The sequence below is a fragment of the Tamandua tetradactyla genome, chromosome 15, assembly GCF_023851605.1.
Source record: "Tamandua tetradactyla isolate mTamTet1 chromosome 15, mTamTet1.pri, whole genome shotgun sequence".
NCBI classification, from domain to species: Eukaryota; Metazoa; Chordata; class Mammalia; order Pilosa; family Myrmecophagidae; genus Tamandua; species Tamandua tetradactyla.
Window position 1 is genome coordinate 73,179,304 of NC_135341.1, and position 18,944 is coordinate 73,198,247.

At 47.9% G+C, this 18,944-nt stretch overlaps 1 protein-coding gene across 3 annotated transcripts in view; it reads left to right on the forward strand.

The window, feature by feature from the left end:
* The window catches only part of COLQ (collagen like tail subunit of asymmetric acetylcholinesterase), a 67,883-nt gene extending 50,357 nt beyond the window's left edge, over positions 1 to 17,526 (forward strand). For all 3 annotated transcript variants that reach the window (XM_077130414.1, XM_077130416.1, XM_077130415.1), the window contains 6 exons: positions 2,361 to 2,466; positions 8,720 to 8,859; positions 10,159 to 10,278; positions 10,729 to 10,849; positions 13,401 to 13,503; positions 15,996 to 17,526. In XM_077130414.1, the coding sequence (XP_076986529.1) occupies positions 2,361 to 2,466; positions 8,720 to 8,859; positions 10,159 to 10,278; positions 10,729 to 10,849; positions 13,401 to 13,503; positions 15,996 to 16,065 (660 nt within the window). In that variant the 3' untranslated portion in view covers positions 16,066 to 17,526. The remainder of the gene's footprint in view (positions 1 to 2,360; positions 2,467 to 8,719; positions 8,860 to 10,158; positions 10,279 to 10,728; positions 10,850 to 13,400; positions 13,504 to 15,995) is intronic.
* Positions 17,527 to 18,944: the final 1,418 nt, after the last annotated feature.

Sequence of the window (18,944 nt, forward strand, 5' to 3'; positions counted from 1 at the left end):
GAGCCAGAGGGATCTCAGAGACCACCTAATCTAATCCCCTTGGTTTATTCACAAGAAAACAGAGGGTCAGGGATCTGGAAGAACTTACCCTAGGCTCCTCAGCTAAGACAGCTTCAAACTCAAGGTTGGAATTTAGATAGTTGAGACCAGCTTTTCCCCACACCACACTTCTCTCCATCACATTCATTATTCAAGACTTGCCTTCAAGAGGTCCTAGGAATGGGCAGGCCATGGTGGCTCAGCAGGCAAGCATGCTCACCTGCCATGCCAGAGGACCCAGGTTCGATTCCTGGTGCCTGCCCATGTAAAAAAAATAAAATGGCTACCCAATTGGAAACTGCAAATGGGCTTGTCTTAAAAAAAGAAGAAGTCCTAGGAAAGCAACTGTTGACTTTATTATAAAAACCTTTAGTTAAGGAGACAACACAACTTCCTTGAGAAAGATCACCGAATTTTGTAGCAAATAAGGAATGTGCCTTTCCTGGAAAGCATTGCTCAGGGAACATGAATCCTACTGATAAAGACATCGCAGATGACCAGTATGTGGAATATTCTATTTCTGCTGGTGCCAGAAGTAAGAATCATTTCTAGCTCCTTCAAACTTTGGCACTTCCTGTACTCAGAACCAGCTGACATAGCTGTTAAAAAAACCAGCCTTAACTGTGGCTATATTAAGATGGTGTGACTTCCTTTGCCATTCCGGGACCCATTTTGGTTACTCCATGGAATGCTCCAGCTTGGGCTAAGGCTTAAAGAGTCTCTGCATAAGTATGGAATTGGAAACTCTGACCTCACAGGCCCCATATTAAGACTTTAAGAACTCAGTGGGCAGTGCCAAGAGGGCCTCCAGGCCATGTTGATGAGGCAGCAGGTCACATATAATGGTTGTGATTGTAAAAAAGTCCCCCGAAAGCCTGTTTCCCAGAGTTGAGGAAGATTATGTTTCATCAGGTAGGCAAACCTGCCAAGGCACAAGTGTAGAAAGGGGATCCAGGCCAAAGATGTTGGCCCTCGATCACTGTCCTGATTAGGCCAGGGACAAGAGTAGACAGCAAGTTGTTCAGGGGAAGAAACTACAGAGTACAACCAGCCTTGGGTCCTGGGATTACTCTTGGCCTTTGTTCCTGATGCACCCAGAGAAAACAGCAAAAAGAACATCCATGTGGAACAGTTGTAGTTGCAGATATGCCTCTCTAGAAGGAATCAAGACTTATCTGAACATGTGAAAAAGATGGAACCAAGAGTTACTGTGATAATAAACTTGCCCTATATAGCCCTTTGTTCTGTGCAAAGCCCTTTTTCAGCCTTGAGATCTTTCTTAGCTTCATAACAAACACATGAGGATGTATATTTACTAGCTCAATTATACATATGAGAAAATTGAGGCACAAGAGATGACGTGAGTTACCAAGGGTCACGTGGCCAAGGTAAAAACTTCAGATCTCTTGATCTGGCTCAACAAAGCTGGCTCCCTTTGTGTTTTCAGCTTCTTGCTGCACCACTGTTTGATCTGGTAAGGGAAGGAGAACAAGACAGATTCTAGCCCACGTTGGAGCTTATGTCTCATGAGGAGCTATTGATGAAATGAATATAGAAATAATCATGTAATTAAGATTTGGGACTATTACCATGAAGGAAAAGGACTAAAGTATGAGAGCCTATGATGAGGAACCAGTCTGGGGAGGTCAGGGAAGGGTTCACCAAGGTGGTGACATTTGAGCTGAGAGCTGAAAATGGGTAATAACTAAAGCAGAGGGGAGGGAAGAGGAGCTTGGGGCAGAGTGAGGAGCCTGAGAAGAGGGTTAGTAGCATGATGCACTTGCAGATGAAAAAGCAGGGTGACATGACTGGAAGGAGACTGGAAAGGACATCTTGGCCTTAAAAGGAGCTGGGTTTTTATCCCAGGAGCGATGTGAAGTCATTGAGTGAGCACAGCCTTTGCTGTGCTGCAATTAGAAATTGTCCTAATGAGCAAGCAGAAAGCCTGAGTTCTAGGCCTAACTCTGTCACTTTGAAGCTAGGTGGCCTGTGTAAAGCCCTGCTCTTTTTCTGAGCTTCAGATTCCTTATCTGCCCAGCGAGGGGAGTGGATTGGATTGGTCCCTCTCAGCTGTCATGCAACATGATTCTAGGACAGATCAACAAGTAAATTCTGCAAACTTGCCACCAGCTATCAGAATCTCATCTCAAATGTCATTTGCCTTAAGTTTTTAAGACATTTGGTGGTCAAGACCCCTGCGGCTGCATCCTGACCTGAGCTCTTGCTCCAAACTGCAAGGTAGTCCTTGATTTAGAGACAAATGAGGAAGGAAGCTTGCCAGGTCATTCGATGGTAACAGGCTCTGCCTTTTTCTCTGTCAGGGGCAGAAGGGAGATAGTGGAGTTATGGGCCCACCAGGCAAGCCTGGGCCTTCTGGTCAACCCGGCCCTCCGGGCCCTCCAGGTCCATTGGGCCCCCCAGCCACAGGTAAGAGCTACACCGCTTCACCTGCTCTACATTACACTTCTGACTGGCCTCCCCCGAGAGGGCACAGTAAGATGCCAACAGAGCCCTGCCTTGTATTTACAGTCCGGGATTGCCAGAGGTACTTTAATTTCTTAATTTCTCCACAATTTGGCTCATTCAACTTTTACACTAGAAAGACAGATGTCATTCTGGCTTTGTTTTAGTACTTTGGAATGCAAACAGAGGACAAGAAAAAAATGCATTGACCATATCACTTATACTTTATGTGAAAAATAATAGGCACCTATTTCATCAATTAATATATTTTTCTAAATTAAAAAAAAAAAATGTTTCATGGCTCCAAGAAATTCTCTTAAGCCTGGAAGTATAGAGGAAATTGCAGATTTTTCCATCTTACATGGTTTTACGAAATAACTCTTTTTATTTGCAATGAATATAGACAGAGACAACAAGGAGGAAAGCAAAAGCTTACCACTTATAAAAGGAATAGTTATATGTGATTAATGCTATTTTGCTTTACTTTGTTTAAAGGGTTTGAAATAAGCCCTTTATTTAGTTTGCTCCCTTGTCAGCTTAAAGTAAACCCTTTCATAGTACATCAACCATATAAACACAGAATCTCTAGGTCCAAGCAGCCTGTTTACTTACTGTGCAAGACTTTTTGGTCTTCAGTTATGTAAAATGAATCAAAACAATTTTTCTTCCAACTTTTTTCTTAAGAAAATGAAGACACTGAAAAATTCTACACTGCACTTTTTTGTCTATGTTTATAGGAATATATTTGCAACCAGGTTATGCAACAGATGTCATATTTTGTTAGATCCTTTAAAACAAATTAAAACTGACTCCACTCCTCCAGCTCCCACAATGGATTAGACTAAGATTCTGTTCAATTATGAGAGAAAAACATCACGGGAGGTCCCTCTAGCCTTTGATCCACCCTATTTACCTCTGAAATATCTGCTGCCCAAATCCATATGGTCGCTGGATGTCAGATAACCATGTCCCCAACCACTGCTATGCTTGGGTAGCAGAACATTTCCAAGGCTGGGAAATCCTGGTCCTACGGTTTGACCTCCCAGGATTCCTTCGGAGATCTTTTCCCTTTTCCAGGATACAGTGTGTCCCTGTTTCTTGCAGGACTTCTCTCCATGACTGGAGAAATCCCTCCTTTTCCTTCCTTCGCCCACCCCACCCCCAGCCCCCGCCTGCCACTCATCCTATGTCCACCACCCTTCTTGGGAACTTTTGCCCTTCTGAGAACAAAAGGCAGAAAAGCGAGGATGTCTTTAAACAGTACCTATACTCAGTAAGGGCAAGAAAGTACAGTCTGGCTACCTTCTTAACGGGGGAAGCAAGAAATACTGGAAGAACAAACACCAGTTAGTATATCAATATGTTGGCTTGGACATGTATTCCCATTTTTTTAAGGAAACTAGATGTAAGTTAGAGAGTTCAGGCCATGTGCCCATATGTTTGTTTACAACAGCTGACTGGATGATCGGGGGGGGGGTCCCCTAACTAGTCCTTGCCTTCTGTGGCTCTGCATGCACAGTGTTTACCTGGAGCTCATGAGCACGAGCTGAAGCCTGGGTTTTGCCTTTGGACAGGGGCTCTCTTGCCTCCTGGAGTGCTTAGGAGCTCACAACACTGAGGACGAGTCAGGGAACATGGGGTGGGGGGATGCATAGGGAGACCCTTAGCAAACTGAGACAGTGGTCATATGGTATTTATTTATCTATGTGTAAGGAACCCTCACCTCTGACAATGCTCTCATTTGACTTGAATTCCAATTCCCTCTTGGGGCCTGGGGATGGTCAGGAGCTCACTCAGAGCTCACCCATTGTTCTCTCTTGCCACTCTCCAGTATATCGAATGCAGCCCTTTAGCAGCCCTAGCTCTCTCCTTGGTGATCCAGCCCAGTGAAACTGTCTCCCCTTTCCCTCCACCCTCCCATCCCCTGCTGCCACCCTGCCAGATCCCCGCCTCACTGTCTGCTGCCTTCCAGCAAACACCCTGGTCTCTACCAGGCTGGAGCATATTCCCATGTTCTCTCTGGGTCCACGTGGCTGTGCTATTCCTTTGGGCTGAAATGGCCTTCTTGTCACCATCAGCCCCATGCAATGAAATCCTCTCCTTCCTTCAAAGCCCTCTTTTCAATAAGGCCTTCCTTGGCCTTGTAACCTGATGGGATTCCCTCCTGGGAATCCCAAATGCATGTGGCTTCTCTTTTATAGCCCCTCCAGGACTGTTTCCTGCAGATGTGTTTCATCTCCCTGCTAGATGCCAGGCTCCTTGAGGACAGTCTCTGTAGCTGAGTCAGCTTCAGAGCTGACTGGCACCTGGTGGTGGGGCAGATGGGCTGGCACCTGGCAGGTGCTCACAGATATGGCAACATGGGCTTGCAATCTCTGTCCCACCTGGGTTATTGCCAGAGAGCCAGGTGGAACGTGGGATGTTGCATTAATGATGTCCCCTCCCTGTGCCTTCCTGTGGTCACTTCCTGTCTAAGGAGCCTCTCAGAGTGAGGGGGCTGAGGGGTAGGCAAAGAGGCAGAACAGGGCAACAGTCCTGCTCTTTGGAAAAGTTTGCAGGGGGTGGGGAGGAGGAGGGGCAGGGGAGAGAAGTGAGTTTAAAAGTGACCTGCTCTATGCCTGGAACTAGTCAGATATTAAAAAGTCAGAACAGGCTCTGAAAAGGATTCCTGAGACTACTTTTAAGTATCTAATGAAAATCTCAGGGGAAAAAAAAGGTGCGTATTTATACCTTGTTCTAGTTTGCTCTAGAACTGCCAGAATGCAATATACCGGAAACAGAATGGCTTTTAAAAGGGGGAATTTAATAAGTTACAAGTTCACAGTTCTAAGGCCATGAAAATGTCCCAGTTAAAGCAAGTCTATAGAAATGTTCAATATAAGGCACCCAGGGAAAGATATCTTGATTCAAAAAGGCCGTTGAAGTTCAGGGTTTCTCTCTCTAGAAAGGCACATGGCAAACACGGCAGCATCTTCTGGCTTTCTCTCTAGGCCTTTTGTTTCATGAAGCTCCCCGGGAGGTGTTTTCCAAAGGTGGTTGGTGGACTCCACATCTCGTGACTGTGTATTCTGAAGCTTTCTCCAAAATACTTCCTCTTCCATGGGATTCCAATAAACTAATCAAGACCCATGTAGAATGGGTGGAGACACATCTCCATCTAATCAAGCTCAATACCCACAATTGATTGAGTCACATGTCCGTGGAGATACTAATCAAGTTTCCAACCTATAGTACTGCATAAGAATTAGAAGAAACTGTTGCTCTCACAAGATTGATTAGGACCAAAACATGGCTTTTCTAGGGTACATAAGTCCTTTCAAAACCCAAGAGATTTCACACAATATCAGAGTTCCAGAGCCATGCTGGGGCCTGTAGACCACTGGTTAAACGTCCCTGGTCTAGTCCAACCCTCCCTCTGGATAAGAACTTTCAGCTCTAGAGAGTCATGACTTCTTCAAGGTTGCAGAGCTGACTGGTGACCACTCCTGGCCTGGAATCTGTGACTCCTCATCGTAAGCCCATTCCCCTTAGCCACCCAGGCTCTGTAGGAGCTGAGTGGGAGCTGGGGAATGTGGAGATTGTAATCTACCTTCTCCAGCTTCCCCTTTCCTGACCTGCTCCCTCCACAGCAGCCAGTGGGAAGAGGGAGGCTCACTGAGCAAAGATGGAGAGCCAGGTCCTCTGGCTGCAGGGGACAGTGAAGGGGCCAGGCCCGTGGGATGAGCTGCAAGGGGCCAAGGTGAGGACGTTTAGGTTTTGTGCCTATCAGTGCAGCCTGGCTGATAGGCACATCTCCTACTGGAGGGTAGCAGATGCCCTCCAGCGGCTTCCTCCCAGCCACTGGGAGGAAGAAGCAGGGAAGGAAGCAGGCTCCCTGCCACGTCCTGTTCGAGGTGACCTCTGGTTCCGCAGCCAGCAGGGGAGGGCCGGAAGGTGCTGGGAGCAGTGGGGTGGGGGAAGATGTTTAATTACTCAAATTGCAGGGGAAGAGGGGCTGGGGCCAGGGATGGTAAGAAAGAAAGTCAAGATGCTTTCAGGATATAATATGCAAGAATCAAATTATACATTTGGCTGAGCCTTTTCTGCACCCAGACAAGGCATAAGTGAATCAAAATGGTACCTGGGAATTACCAGCTTCCTGTGGACATTAACATTCTTGGACGTTGTCTTTTGAATGATGCAGTGTTAAGTCAAACATGAATTAAAAATCTCAGCCTCACCACTAATTAGCAGGATAATGGGACAAACTCCTGAATCTCTCTGAGGTCATAGTCCTAGAGCAGGAGTTGGGACCACAGAATCTTCTGGAAGCCTGCTCCAATAAAACTCTCCTTTCCTTGGTTCCCAAGCATTGCCACCTCAGCTTCCCCAGGTGTTTAATTACCAGAATATTCCTGGGCTGGTGAAGGCCTCATATCTCTCAGCTGGAACACAAGACTGGAACATCTTCTCACAGAATTATATTCATATTTTTTGTTAGAAAAAAGACCGTAATTTGGTATAAGTTGGAAAATCTCCCTTTCATGCAGGCAACTTTCTGATCTTGAACACATCTGCCAACCAGCTCAGAAAGCTCAGGGTATGGGGTCTTTCCACTGGTGTGTTCTCCAGCTACAGCTGTTCCTTGGGGTCCTGACAAGACCTCTGCCCTGGGGTTGTTTTATTTCCTGCTCTTCTGGGTCCCCAGAGGCTGGCTGCCTCAGAGGCCCTATGACCTCTGAGTCTCCAACCTCCCTCTAATTCCCCAGGGAGAGGGACACATTTATTTCCTTTTGTGGTCCCCATCTTTTACTCTCTTTCTGTTGCCACCCAGAGAATGACTTCTAGCCTTTTTTAAAGTCCTTTTCTCTTCAAAGAGTCTCCATCCTTTCAATCACGCCCCTGCTATGTGTCAGGTGAAGGAGAACAGCCACAAAGCCTCCTCTTGTGGTATTTACATTCCACCGGGCGAGATAAATCTTGGTCACATCCTCTCACATGTGTAGAGTCAGAAACAGAGATAAGTGCTGTGCAGAAAAGGCAAAGGAACTATGAAATTGTTTCTGGAGTGAGCGTGAGGGAGTGTGAGGATCCAAAATGGCTTCCGTGAAGAGGTGATGTTTGACGCTAGATCAGAAAGGAGTTAGGAGGTACTGGGGAGGGGAGAGAGGAAGGGTGAAGGGGAAGACAGTGTGGTGGAGGAATGGCCTGGGCAAAGATCATTTCCCTAGACCGATGGTTCTCAACCTTGGTGTACATTGGAATCACCCTGAGAGCTTTGAGAAATAGAGATGACTGGGCCTGATTCTCAGAAATCTTGTTGTTGGCCTGATTTGTGGCTTGGGGATCTAAAAACTAAGGTGAAAACTACTACTCGAGTGTCTCTTCTATATCTCAGGATGTGTATTTACTGTTCAGATCTTTTTGGAACATGACCTGACTCTTCTTTAGAACCAGGGGAGAGCTAGTGGGTGGAGCACTTACAAACATTACATTTTCTTGCAGAAGAAATCAAAGATACCCACACTCACAAATTCTCTTGGGTGAATACAAACAAAAGTTATCAGTCACCAGTATGTTCATTTGCAAGAAGTCTCTTGTTAATGATGGTTGAAACAAAAAAATTTGTTTTTCTCATAGAACAAGGAAGTCCAGATGTGAACAGTGGCTGGCTTTGGTTCACCTCTAAGTGTTACTATCGGGGCCCCAGGCCCCATGAGCCCCTTATCTTTCTTGTATCTTGGCCTCTTATCTTATGCTTGCAGCTTCATGGTTACAAGACAGCTGCTGCAGTACCAGACATCTTATCTGTTTTCAAGGCAGGAAGGAGTAGGGAGTTTTGTCTTTCACCAGCTATGTTTCTCTCCTTATCAGGAAAAAGCCTCCTAGAAACTTTTTTCTCCCAGAACTGTGGCACATGGCCACCCCTAGCTGCAAGGAAGTTTGGGAAATGGAATATCCATCAATCATTCTAGTCTCTAAAGTAGAGACAGGTAAGGGAGAATGATGGCTGGGAAAGGTGCTGTCATACCCAGTGTAATCAAGGGACCTCCAAAGAACATCTCTTTCTCCACAACTTAGGTCAAGATCAAAAGCATCCCTTTGGATTCTCTCCCAGATCTACTCTGAAATGCCATGGACATTAACCTTTCTGTTGAGAAGGTCCCACACATCTCCATTGGGCTGTTTGGTTTTCTCTTCCTTGGATCTAGTAACAAAGCAGTCTGTTGCTTCCTAGGACAACTTGTAATGGGACCCAAAGGAGAAAGAGGATTTCCTGGGCCTCCAGGAAGATGTCTTTGTGGACCCCCCACGATTGTGAATAACCCTTCCTATGGGGAATCTGGGTATGGCTCCAATTCCCTCCGAGTTCCTGTGGTAAGTCTCTTCTGGGCAAAATCTGAGGTAGTCACCCATAGGGAGCTCTTTCTGAATCCTCTTGTGGGTTTTGTAAAAGCCTTTTAGTAAAATTTACTTTCTCCTGTTATATGGGGTATGTACTCATTATAAGAAATTGGAAAATGTGAGAAAATCAAGAGGAAAAAGCAAATTGTCCATTTGGTTGTGGGTGCATCCTTGAGGTATTTATTTTCTCCTTCCTTTTTTTTTTTTGCATGGGCAGGCACCAGGAATCGAACCCAGGTCTCCAGCATGGCAGTCAAGAACTCTGCCTGTTGAGCCAAATGCGGCCCACCCTATTTTCTTCTCTTTTTTTTAAGAATGATTTTTAATTTTTATAACGTTGAGATCATATTGTATAACAATGTCATACCCAAGTTGTCTCAGTTGAAATCCTGTCATGTTTCTACACTCTTTATGAATATCATTTTAAGCTTTTCATTTTAGAAAATTTCAAATAGATACAAAGCAGAGTGAACAGTATAAATCGCCCCTATGTACCTTTCACCTGACTCCAACAATGGTCAGTTCATGGCTAATCTTTTTTCCTTGTTTTATCTTTATGCTTACTCACAATTGCCCGTTCCCCATTGGATTGTTTCATTATTAACATTATTCAAATGGATATATTGCCATCCCTCTATCAGATGACTGTGCCAAGATTTATTTACCTAATGCTGTATTGTTGATATTTATATGGTCCTCTCAAGCTTTTCACTAATGTAAATAACACTGTTATGAACATCTTTGAGTGTAAGAATTTTCCTAGAATCATTTCTAGATTCTAGCAAGATCTAATCAAGATCTACTTGATTAGGTGACATCACCATTTTTTCTTTTTCCTTTCTTTCCCCTTCCTTCCTTCTTTCCTTCCTTCCTTCCTTCCTTCCTTATTTATTTATTTATTCATTTATTATGATTTTGCATGGGCAGGTACCAGGAATCAAACCCGGGTCTCCTGCATGGCAGACGAGAACTCTGCTACTAAGCCACCGTTGCCTGCCCCACCTTTTGATTTTTTAAGTCATGGGAACATGTTCAATGTTTTTACATTTTAAATCACAGTGGATATTTATTATTTCAAAGTCAGAGATAAGGAATTAGGTTGGGAAGGTGTGGGGATCAAATACAGCAGGAACCCTAGAGTATAATGTGCGAACTCCCCTTCTTCCCAAGAGAAGGGGTCAGCCTGAGAACAGAGACCATGTCCTCTTCCAGCTTTCTCCCTGCCCCCTGAAGAGTGTTTTCTAGACTCCTCACCCATGTGTTCTATGGCAGATTTTTGTGGTCAACAACCAGGAGGAGCTTGAGAGGCTGAACACCCAAAATGCCATTGCCTTCCGCAGAGACCAGAGATCTCTGTACTTCAAAGACCACCTTGGCTGGCTTCCCATCCAGGTACCCCCAGGCAGGCACCCCAGGGCCTCCCCTACCTCTCCCCACCTAGGAAAGGGACATGCCATTAAAGGAAAGGGAAGGCCACACAGCTGGGCCTGGGGACAGAGCTTAGAAGCTGAGCACCTTTATTCACAATGTTTCTGAACCTCTCTGAGCCTGTGGGTGAGGAAGGCCCCTAATGGAGGTTCCAAACCATTTCCACATCCCCGAACTGTCAGGCCACCGTCTTGACCTGGCCAGCATCCTCCCCTCTACAGAGATTGGGCCACCAGGAAGGAATGCCTTCCTCAAGCCCTGGGAGGAAGTCAGAAGGCCCCAGAAAACCAAGTGATGACCCCCAGGCAATGCCCCTGGTCCCAGGACATCTGTTCACAATATCAGCAACCTACCCTGCTCTGCGGCTGCCTGGGCATGTCACCCTCAGTAACTATCCTGTGTTTCTTTGGCCAGTTGACCCCTTTTTACCCCGTGGATTACACTGCAGACCACCGCGGCACCTGTGGGGATGGGCTCCTGCAGCCCGGGGAGGAGTGTGACGACGGTAACAGTGAAGGGGGTGACGACTGCATCAGTGAGTGGGGCCCGGGCCCGGGGAATCCGAAGCCCGAACAGCCACAGGGCGGTGGGGGGGGGGGGGGGGCGGTGGGGGAAGTTCTGGACCCCAGCTGTGGGGCTTTGAGGTAATTCAGAGCCGGAGAGGGTGCACAGGGCTACTGAGGAGACCTCCCCGTCCACTGCAGGCCAAATTTAACTCCTTTCACCACCCAAGCTCTTCAATGGGGGTGGGTGCCAAGGCTTTTGCTCCAGAGAGGCCATCCCTGTCCCAAAGGGCAGAGCCATAACCTCCTATTCCCCAAACCTACTTCTTTACTTGGGGCCACGCCCACATCCCAGGCTCAAGAGAGAAAGGAAGTGGCTTGCTTTGTTGGAAGCACCGGTGAAAGGCAAAAGGGAAAGGCCAATAATTTGAATGAGGATTCTCTCTCTAAAAAAGTTGTTTTTTTTTGGAATAACTTCAAACTTGGAGGACAGTTGCAAAAATAATACAAAATCCATACAAAGAACTCCAACATACCACTTAGATACCCAGGCCCACCAACTTTTAACATTTTGCCATAATTAGCTATCATTCTATCATCTATCTGTATCACTTCTTTTATCGACCAATTGACCTATTAATCTATTTATGTTTTCTAAACATATGAGAGTAGGTAGTCTGCATCATGCTCCTTGAACACTTAAAATTCCTAAGTATGTTTCCTGAGAACAAGGGTATTCACTCACCTAACCACTCTAAGTATGTTATCCAGTTCAAGGAGTTAAGACTCGCTCTTACCAGGTGTGGCCGGAGCAGCAACACCCTTCTTATGGGAAGTTGGGCCAGCCCGAGCTGCCTGGGCTCATGCCCTGTTCCCAGACGGCAGGCAGAAGCGTGGGGCTGCAGGGTTGGCTTGTTTTCTTTTCTAAAAAAAACCAAGTGACAAAGGCAGGAGGTGAGGTGGAAAGTTGGCATGAGAGTCCTTCAAACGGAGTCCAGTGCAGGCTCTCCCTGTCAGTCTCAGAAAACGGAGTCCAGTGCAGGCTCTCCCTGTCAGTCTCACAAAGGAGGCTCTGCTCAGCGGATGGGGCAATGGAGGGTGGTTCATGGCTCCCAGCCTCTCTTTTCTCAGCTGTAAAATGGGACTGACAGTATTGACCACTCATGACTTGTTAGAGGTTCTGTGAGCTAATGTGGGTGTAGATCTTCTGGAGCATAGTAAGGGCTCCACATCCATTCGGTGAATCCACTCAAGTCTTATTTGTTAAGCCCCTCCTAGGAGGAGCTAGGTTCAGGCTCAGAGCTGGGTGTGCTTAGACCCAGACAGGTCCTGGCCCTCGAGAAGCTCGAGGGAAGGATGGCTGTGTACACGGGTGCGTGCATTGGGCGAGGCCCTGCTGGGTCCCGGTCAGTGTGGCTGCACTTCCTCTTGATGGCCCTGGAGTTCCCTGGGTGGTGAGTCCTAGGATGCTGGCTTAGCCAGGAGTCCCTTCTGGCCTTGGTGCAGACTCTGTCAAATAGAGGGTCACACAGGAGGTGTGAGCCAATAAGGTCTCTCGGTCCTGTGAAAACGAGGGTGGCGTTCACTCCCAAGTCCCTGCCCTTGCGTGAGAACAGAGGCCCCTGTGAAGATCATCTGGCTCCAGGGCCCCAGGGCTGGCCCCGCGGTGTCACACCCCGGGAGGCTTTCTGTGTGACGGCCGAGGCACATCACGCACCGTTGTTACCCACAGAGGGACCCACCTGACCCTGCAAAGGAGAAACATGTCTCAATGTGGAGGTGACTTCTTTGCAAGCGCACTTTGCAGGGAACTGGAGGAATCTTCCCCAAATCAGTTCAAAGTGGGGATGTGAGTTAGGGTTTTTAACAGGTAAAGGGAAGGGGGTAAGGGTCAAAATCTAAGTAATGTCCACATGATTCATTCTTGCTAGATCAGCAATGACCTTGGAACTTTGTGGGGAGAGCATAAGCAATTTCTCAATTCTGTTTTGTCTCAAGCATGTCTTGTTGCGCCATCATCAATGATTAGCTTTAGATATTCACATGCACGCTCTTATGGGCAGGGTCTTCATGACTCTTCAAACTCTTGTCTTTTGAGGAGGAAGTCACTGATTCACTGGGCCACAAGGTGGTGTTGATGCTATTCTGTTATCTCGTTCCTGAAAGCAGAGCTGAGAAGGTCTGCTTAATCTCCTGGGAACTAAGAATCGAGTAGATTGCTAAACTCAGCTAGGGTAAGCGTATTTTCCAGCTAATGCCATCTCTGCATCGGATGCCAGCACCTTCATACCCACGCCCACCCTACCCCCCATCACAGCCGGTTGTGCAGAGAAGGACTGAGGCTCAGGGCGGGCTGTGGCCGCACTCGGTCCCTTGGCTAGTAAGTAGCTGGGCTGGGCCAGAGCTTGGTGTCCTTGTTCAGTTTCTGTTGCATGGTCAGTGCAGGATTTGGGGTCCCTGGAGGAGCGTGAAGCTTCTTGTGGGGCAGCGTCTGGAGTGGTGCCGTGCTCTGGGCGGATCCTCAGAGGCAAGCTGGCCCTGCCTTGCCCCTGCTCAGGGCCGCCCTCCTCTGTGTCCCCGCAGGCTGTCGCCGGGCCTACTGTGGAGACGGTCACCGGCACAAGGGTGTGGAGGACTGCGACGGCTCTGACTTCGGCTCCCTGACCTGCGAGACCTATCTCCCTGGGTAGGGTGGCCTCCCATGTTATTTTAAGTGTGCCAAAAGGACACGCCTCCATCCCTCGCTGCCCCCTCCACTCCCCTGTCCTTTCTTCCCTGTTTTCCTCCTTCCTTCAGTCCCTCCCAAGCTTCCTGCTTCAGTCCCTCCCTTCCTCCCTCCACTCCCCTATTCCTCCCCATTCCTTCATTTCCTTCACAGACACTTTTGAATGTCTCTCATGTTCCTGGCACTTTCTAGATACTGAAGTATGGTGATGAGGAAGGCATGGGCCTGCTCACCTAGAGTTTATAAGAGGCACATAATCCCCACGTGTACTCTCAGAGCAATTTGTCCGCCCTGAGGGCTGCTGCAGGTGCCCGGACTGGGTCAGCTCCGCAGGGGACCAGAAGGGAGCAGCTGCCTCTTGTCCGCAGCTCTCTTGTCCCCAGAATTTACCTGTAGCCACATTAGCCTCCTGGGCTCTGGGCCTGCAAAGGAAGCTCACTGCAGGGGTGAGCCGGCAGGGTTCTGTGCAGAATCTACTGTCTGTGTAACGTGAATTCGCCAGAATCCCCATCCCCAGCTGGCAGGTCTCTGGGAGCAAGTGAGCTCACAGCAGCATTAATACCTAACTATGTTGGCCATTGGCCCCTCCCAGAAAACCTCAGGACTTAATATTCCCTTCAAGGACTCCTCTCAGCATTTCCGAGCGTCCTTGGTGGGTGGGTATTCATGTCACTCAGGACAAGTATTACAGCTTCTCAGGCTCCACATTGACATCTCCCAAATCAACTGAGCACTGCTGGCCCCAAGGTTGCTGATTCCAGACTAGGAACGTGAGCCCCTTTCGTGGTGCAAATCGATGCCACCTTCCGCTGATTCTCACAGACCTGGAGTTGCATAACGTTCTAGGGAAAAGGGGAGGTCATTCCTACCACAAGCCCTCATACAGCTCTTCCCTTGACCCAGATGGATGTGCTGGTGCCTTGGCCCCAGGAGCCCTCTTGAATCCAAGTTCTTCAGCCTTTGCTTCTGGCCCTTTCCCTCCTATAGGCTCAACTCACGCTCTGAGCAGGGTGGGGGGCAAGACACCATGCTGGTGTCTCTATTGTCTCTTCTCTGCTCTCTTCCAAAGGGGGTCTCCTCAACTGCCCCCCATCCCCACCCCCTGTCATGCATGTTAACATATTTAAGCCAAGCTGCTCTGGCTTCAGATCTGTGGCCACCCCACAGACTCCAAGCCTGTTTAGGTTGGGCAGGGACCCTTCCTGCATACAGGTGTGTGCATTCACTGCCCCAATCCCTGAAAGGAAGGAGGGCACCTAACAGGCAACCACCATTGAGTTGGCAGAAGTCCAAGCTGATTTATGACTCCATGGAGAAGAGAAGGTTCTGTGGCCTCCTCAGTGGCTCACTGTGGTCACTTGCTTCATCCCTGGAAGCCTCCAAGTGATGCTTGTGAATGTAAATGCTCCATAACACAATGGCTTGGCATAATCATTTGTTTATAGAAGAACAGATCTGGGCTGTCCAATATGGTAGCCACTAGCTATGTGTGGCTATTTAAATTTAGTAATTAAAATGAAAGCAAAGTAAAAATTTAGCTTTTCAGTTATGTTAGACATATATAAATACTCTATTGAGTATATGACCAGTGGCTACCATATTGGACGGTGCAGATATAGCACATTTGTACTATCACAGAAAGTTCTATTGGACTATGCTGGACGCCTTTCAGGCATTGAGAAAGCTATATTTCTCTTGTAGGCATGCTGATAGCAAGGCTACCATCTTCTCTTCTACCCAGATCCCTCAATCTCCTTTTTCAGTTTGCTAAGGCAGCTGGAATGCAATATACCAGAAACGGACTGGCTTTTAACAATGGGGATTTATCAGGTTATAAGTTACAATTCTAAGGCCATGAAAAATGTCCAAATTAAGTCATCAACTAGAGGATACCTTCTCTGAGGAAAAACTGATGGCATCCGGGGTTCCTCTGTAACATGGGAAGACACATGGTGACATTTTTTGGTCCTTCTCTCCTGGTTTTGGTTTAAAAATGGCTCTCTTGGCTCCTGTGGGTCCTTCTTGTTTCTCCTGGGGCATTTTCTTTCTAAGCTCTTGGCAAACTTCTCTCCCCTTTATCTTCTCATAAATGACTCCAGTAAAGGATTAAGACCCACCTTGAATGGGCTGGGTCACATCTCCATAGAAACAACCTAATCAAAAGGTCTCACCCACAATAGGTCTGCACTCACAAGAATGGATTGGAAGAACATGACTTTTCTGGGGGCATATATCAGCTCCAAACTACCACACTTCCCCAAGTCCCTTACCCCCAGTGAGGATGAGAACAGCATAAGGACTCTTGGCCCTTGGTATGGTGGCAGCAGTGGGCACTGATAAGGTTTGGCCAAAAGTCAAACATTTTAGAATATGGCTTTGGCCTCAAGATTTGGCAGCAGCTCCCTGCCCACTGCCCCATACCTGACCTGACCTGTGTTTTTGCTTCCCCTCAGGTCATACGGAGACCTGCGGTGCACCCCGTACTGCTACATTGACTCTACGCCCTGCCGCTATTTCACATGAGGGGTGTGAGGAGAAGGTGGGCTGCATCCCTTGAAACCGGCGGCAGCTTCTACACCTTGTCAAACTGACCTCATGCTGCCCTGGTCCAATTTCCATCAAACTTGGTGTGGCAAAACAAGGACAAACTCTTGCTGCTAAGATATGCTTTTAATTCAGTCTAACTGGAAAAACTTAGGACCACTGCATCCTGTCTTAATCCAAAGTACTGGAGAACCTTCCACCCAACCCTGGAACTGTCCTCATTGCTCCCAGCTGGCCAAAGAGCTGGGTGAAAGAGCCCAATCTCTTCTGAAATACCGCTGACCCAGGCCACGGACTTGGCTTAGCACTGTTAGACAACACAAACCTGTGGGGCTGTTTCCATATCTTCTGATCCTGTCTGCTGAGTCTGGCTTTGCAGACTCTGGAAACTCTGGAAAAGCAGGGATTCTTCCCTAGGGCAGCCAGCCATCGGGTCCCTTGAGGACTGCAACCTACAAAACAGAGAAGTAGGTGGACTTTCTCCTAAAGAGGCCTATAGCTCTGCATCTACTGAGGTACTCATAAACTGAGCAAGGTCCAGCACAGCCTCATGCGGATGTGGCTCCCTTGGGAAGAGACCCAACTGTGAAAAGATCCTGAGAACGCCACCAAACCAAAGTACACTCTGGTGGAGGCTCAGGCTGGGTCATTTGCCGTGCAGACAATAGCAGAGCCTCTTCTAGAAGTTTCCCAAAGGATTGACTTTCATGATTTTCCCCATCCCTGGCACCATCTTGACCTTGTGGCTCTCTTGCACTTTGACCCCTGTCTTGCAAATGCCAACCATATTCATTTCCTGTTCCAGAGACTCATTAACAGTGTGACCTCCTGTGAGTCCATACCTGTGCAGGTAGTTGGTGTTTCCTGATTCCTTAGGAAAATGTTGTCCCAAGTTTCCCCATCTCAGGCCCTCTGCTGAGTATGCTCTCTAGGTGGACACTGTCTGTGAGTCTTTGCTTTTGCTGACCCCTGTGACCTTCCTCTACATCTCAGTATTGCATAGCCTTGTCCTCATATCTGTGTGCCCAAGCTCCTCACTGTTCTATAGGATTGCTAGTCCTGCATGTCTGTGAGCTGCCTTTACCATCTATCCCCAGAGGGGCTTAGCTTTATTTCGGAAAGACATCTCCAAATGGGGTTTGCCCATTGGTTTGCAAATGGATTGTTGGTATAATTCTAATGTGCCTAAGATGGAATGAAGTCTTGGGAGCTCTGCAGGCAGGAGCTTCTGGTCCAGCAGTCCATCAGGCTAGTGGCCTGTGGCTGGTCATGTTCCCCATACATCAGCCTGAGAGTGGTGTCTCCAGAGGTGGCACATTGGTCAGCTGCATCCACTGAGCCTTGGCTGTGAATCCTGGGGTGATGCTGCCTCCATGCAGTAAAGCCACCATGCCATGCTGGGGTTCCAGGTGCGAAATCAAGAAATAAAGGCAGTTTGTTTCCCCGCTGTGGCTCTCTCTTCCCTTGGACAGCTGGGTGGTGCCCAACATTGCTGGATGGAATGAGAGTATGAATTCAAGTCTGATTCCTGGATGCTGCAGAAGGTTCTAGAAGGTGGTAACAGTTCAGTTCCTTCAGGGACAAGGGAGGATGCTGAGGTCCAAGGAAGTGGAGGGGTGTGGCCAAGGCCAGAAAGCCCAGTCTTGCTAATGTAGCCCTGCCCCAGTTTTGTTTTGAGATCTTGTTTAGGACTAGGTAGAGATGTAGCATGACTCTGGGGCCTGGGCAAGAGGGTCCTGAACCTGGGTCCCATGGCTCAAAGAACGCCTCCTTTCCCTTCTCTTGCCATGACCCTTCCGAAGGGTGAGGAGTCTGTGGGGCCACGGTGACATGCTTTCCTGGAACTTTCATACCCCCTCTAGACCATGCTCCAGGTATCTAGGATCCCATATTCCCTGCCCAAGAAGCTCCAAGCCTGCTTCCAGGGCCAGTGCAGGCCTCTTTCCCATTTCCATCCTTAAGAGCATGTCCTGTGCACACCTCAAAGTCCTAGGGATGGCCAGGGAAAGGCTGTTTGCAGGGGTTGTGGATGGAGCTTAAACAGTCTGGGTTTCTACATGGGACCACCTTGGAGCCTTCTCTGCATGGGATGAGGGGTGAAAAAGGAAGGAGGTCAGGCTGGCAGTTGGGCCCTTTGTCCTCATGCTGCTACAGACTGGCACAGAACTTAGAATAATCTAAAAATTTCAAATTCAAACCTGGTCTTACAGGACTTTATGAAAATGCATCTGTCAAGGTAAGCAGATAGAACATATTTAATTAATCATTTGTTACTTTGATTATGACAATGTGTAGATATTTGGTATGTGAATATCTGTGCTTGGGTCCCTGGACTCTGAAATATTAGGGGAGGGCCTATCTCCAGATATTTCTAAGGAGGGTCCTGAAAGACTCAGGAAATTAAAATATTTAAAGTGTCTTATTTTAAAAATACATTCAGGAAGATGGTGGAGTGGAGCAGATTGAATTCACCCCTGCTCCATGGGACAAAATAGGGGACAAGGAGAGAATGATCAGAACTGCGGTACAGGGGTGAAATCAAAGAAGGTCTTCAGTGTTTCCTGGGGAGGAGAGAGGCAGGTGATCAGGATGGGGAGAGTAGGGTGGGTCTGATGGGCCTTGACCCCCACATAGGGAGGTGTGGATCTGAGGCAACTGACCATCCCTCCTCCCCAGCCTGCCCCAGCTACTGCTGGGGAAACCTCCCCAAGCGGCTTCACAGCTGGCAGTACCTATGGGGCCTGGAGGTGTGCCCAGCCAGGTGCTGCAAGTGGCCATGGCATAGGGTATGGTGAGCGATGGATCTGTTGGGTACTGGGAGCTGTAGATTTGCTGCTTCCCTGGGCACTGTGACTGAC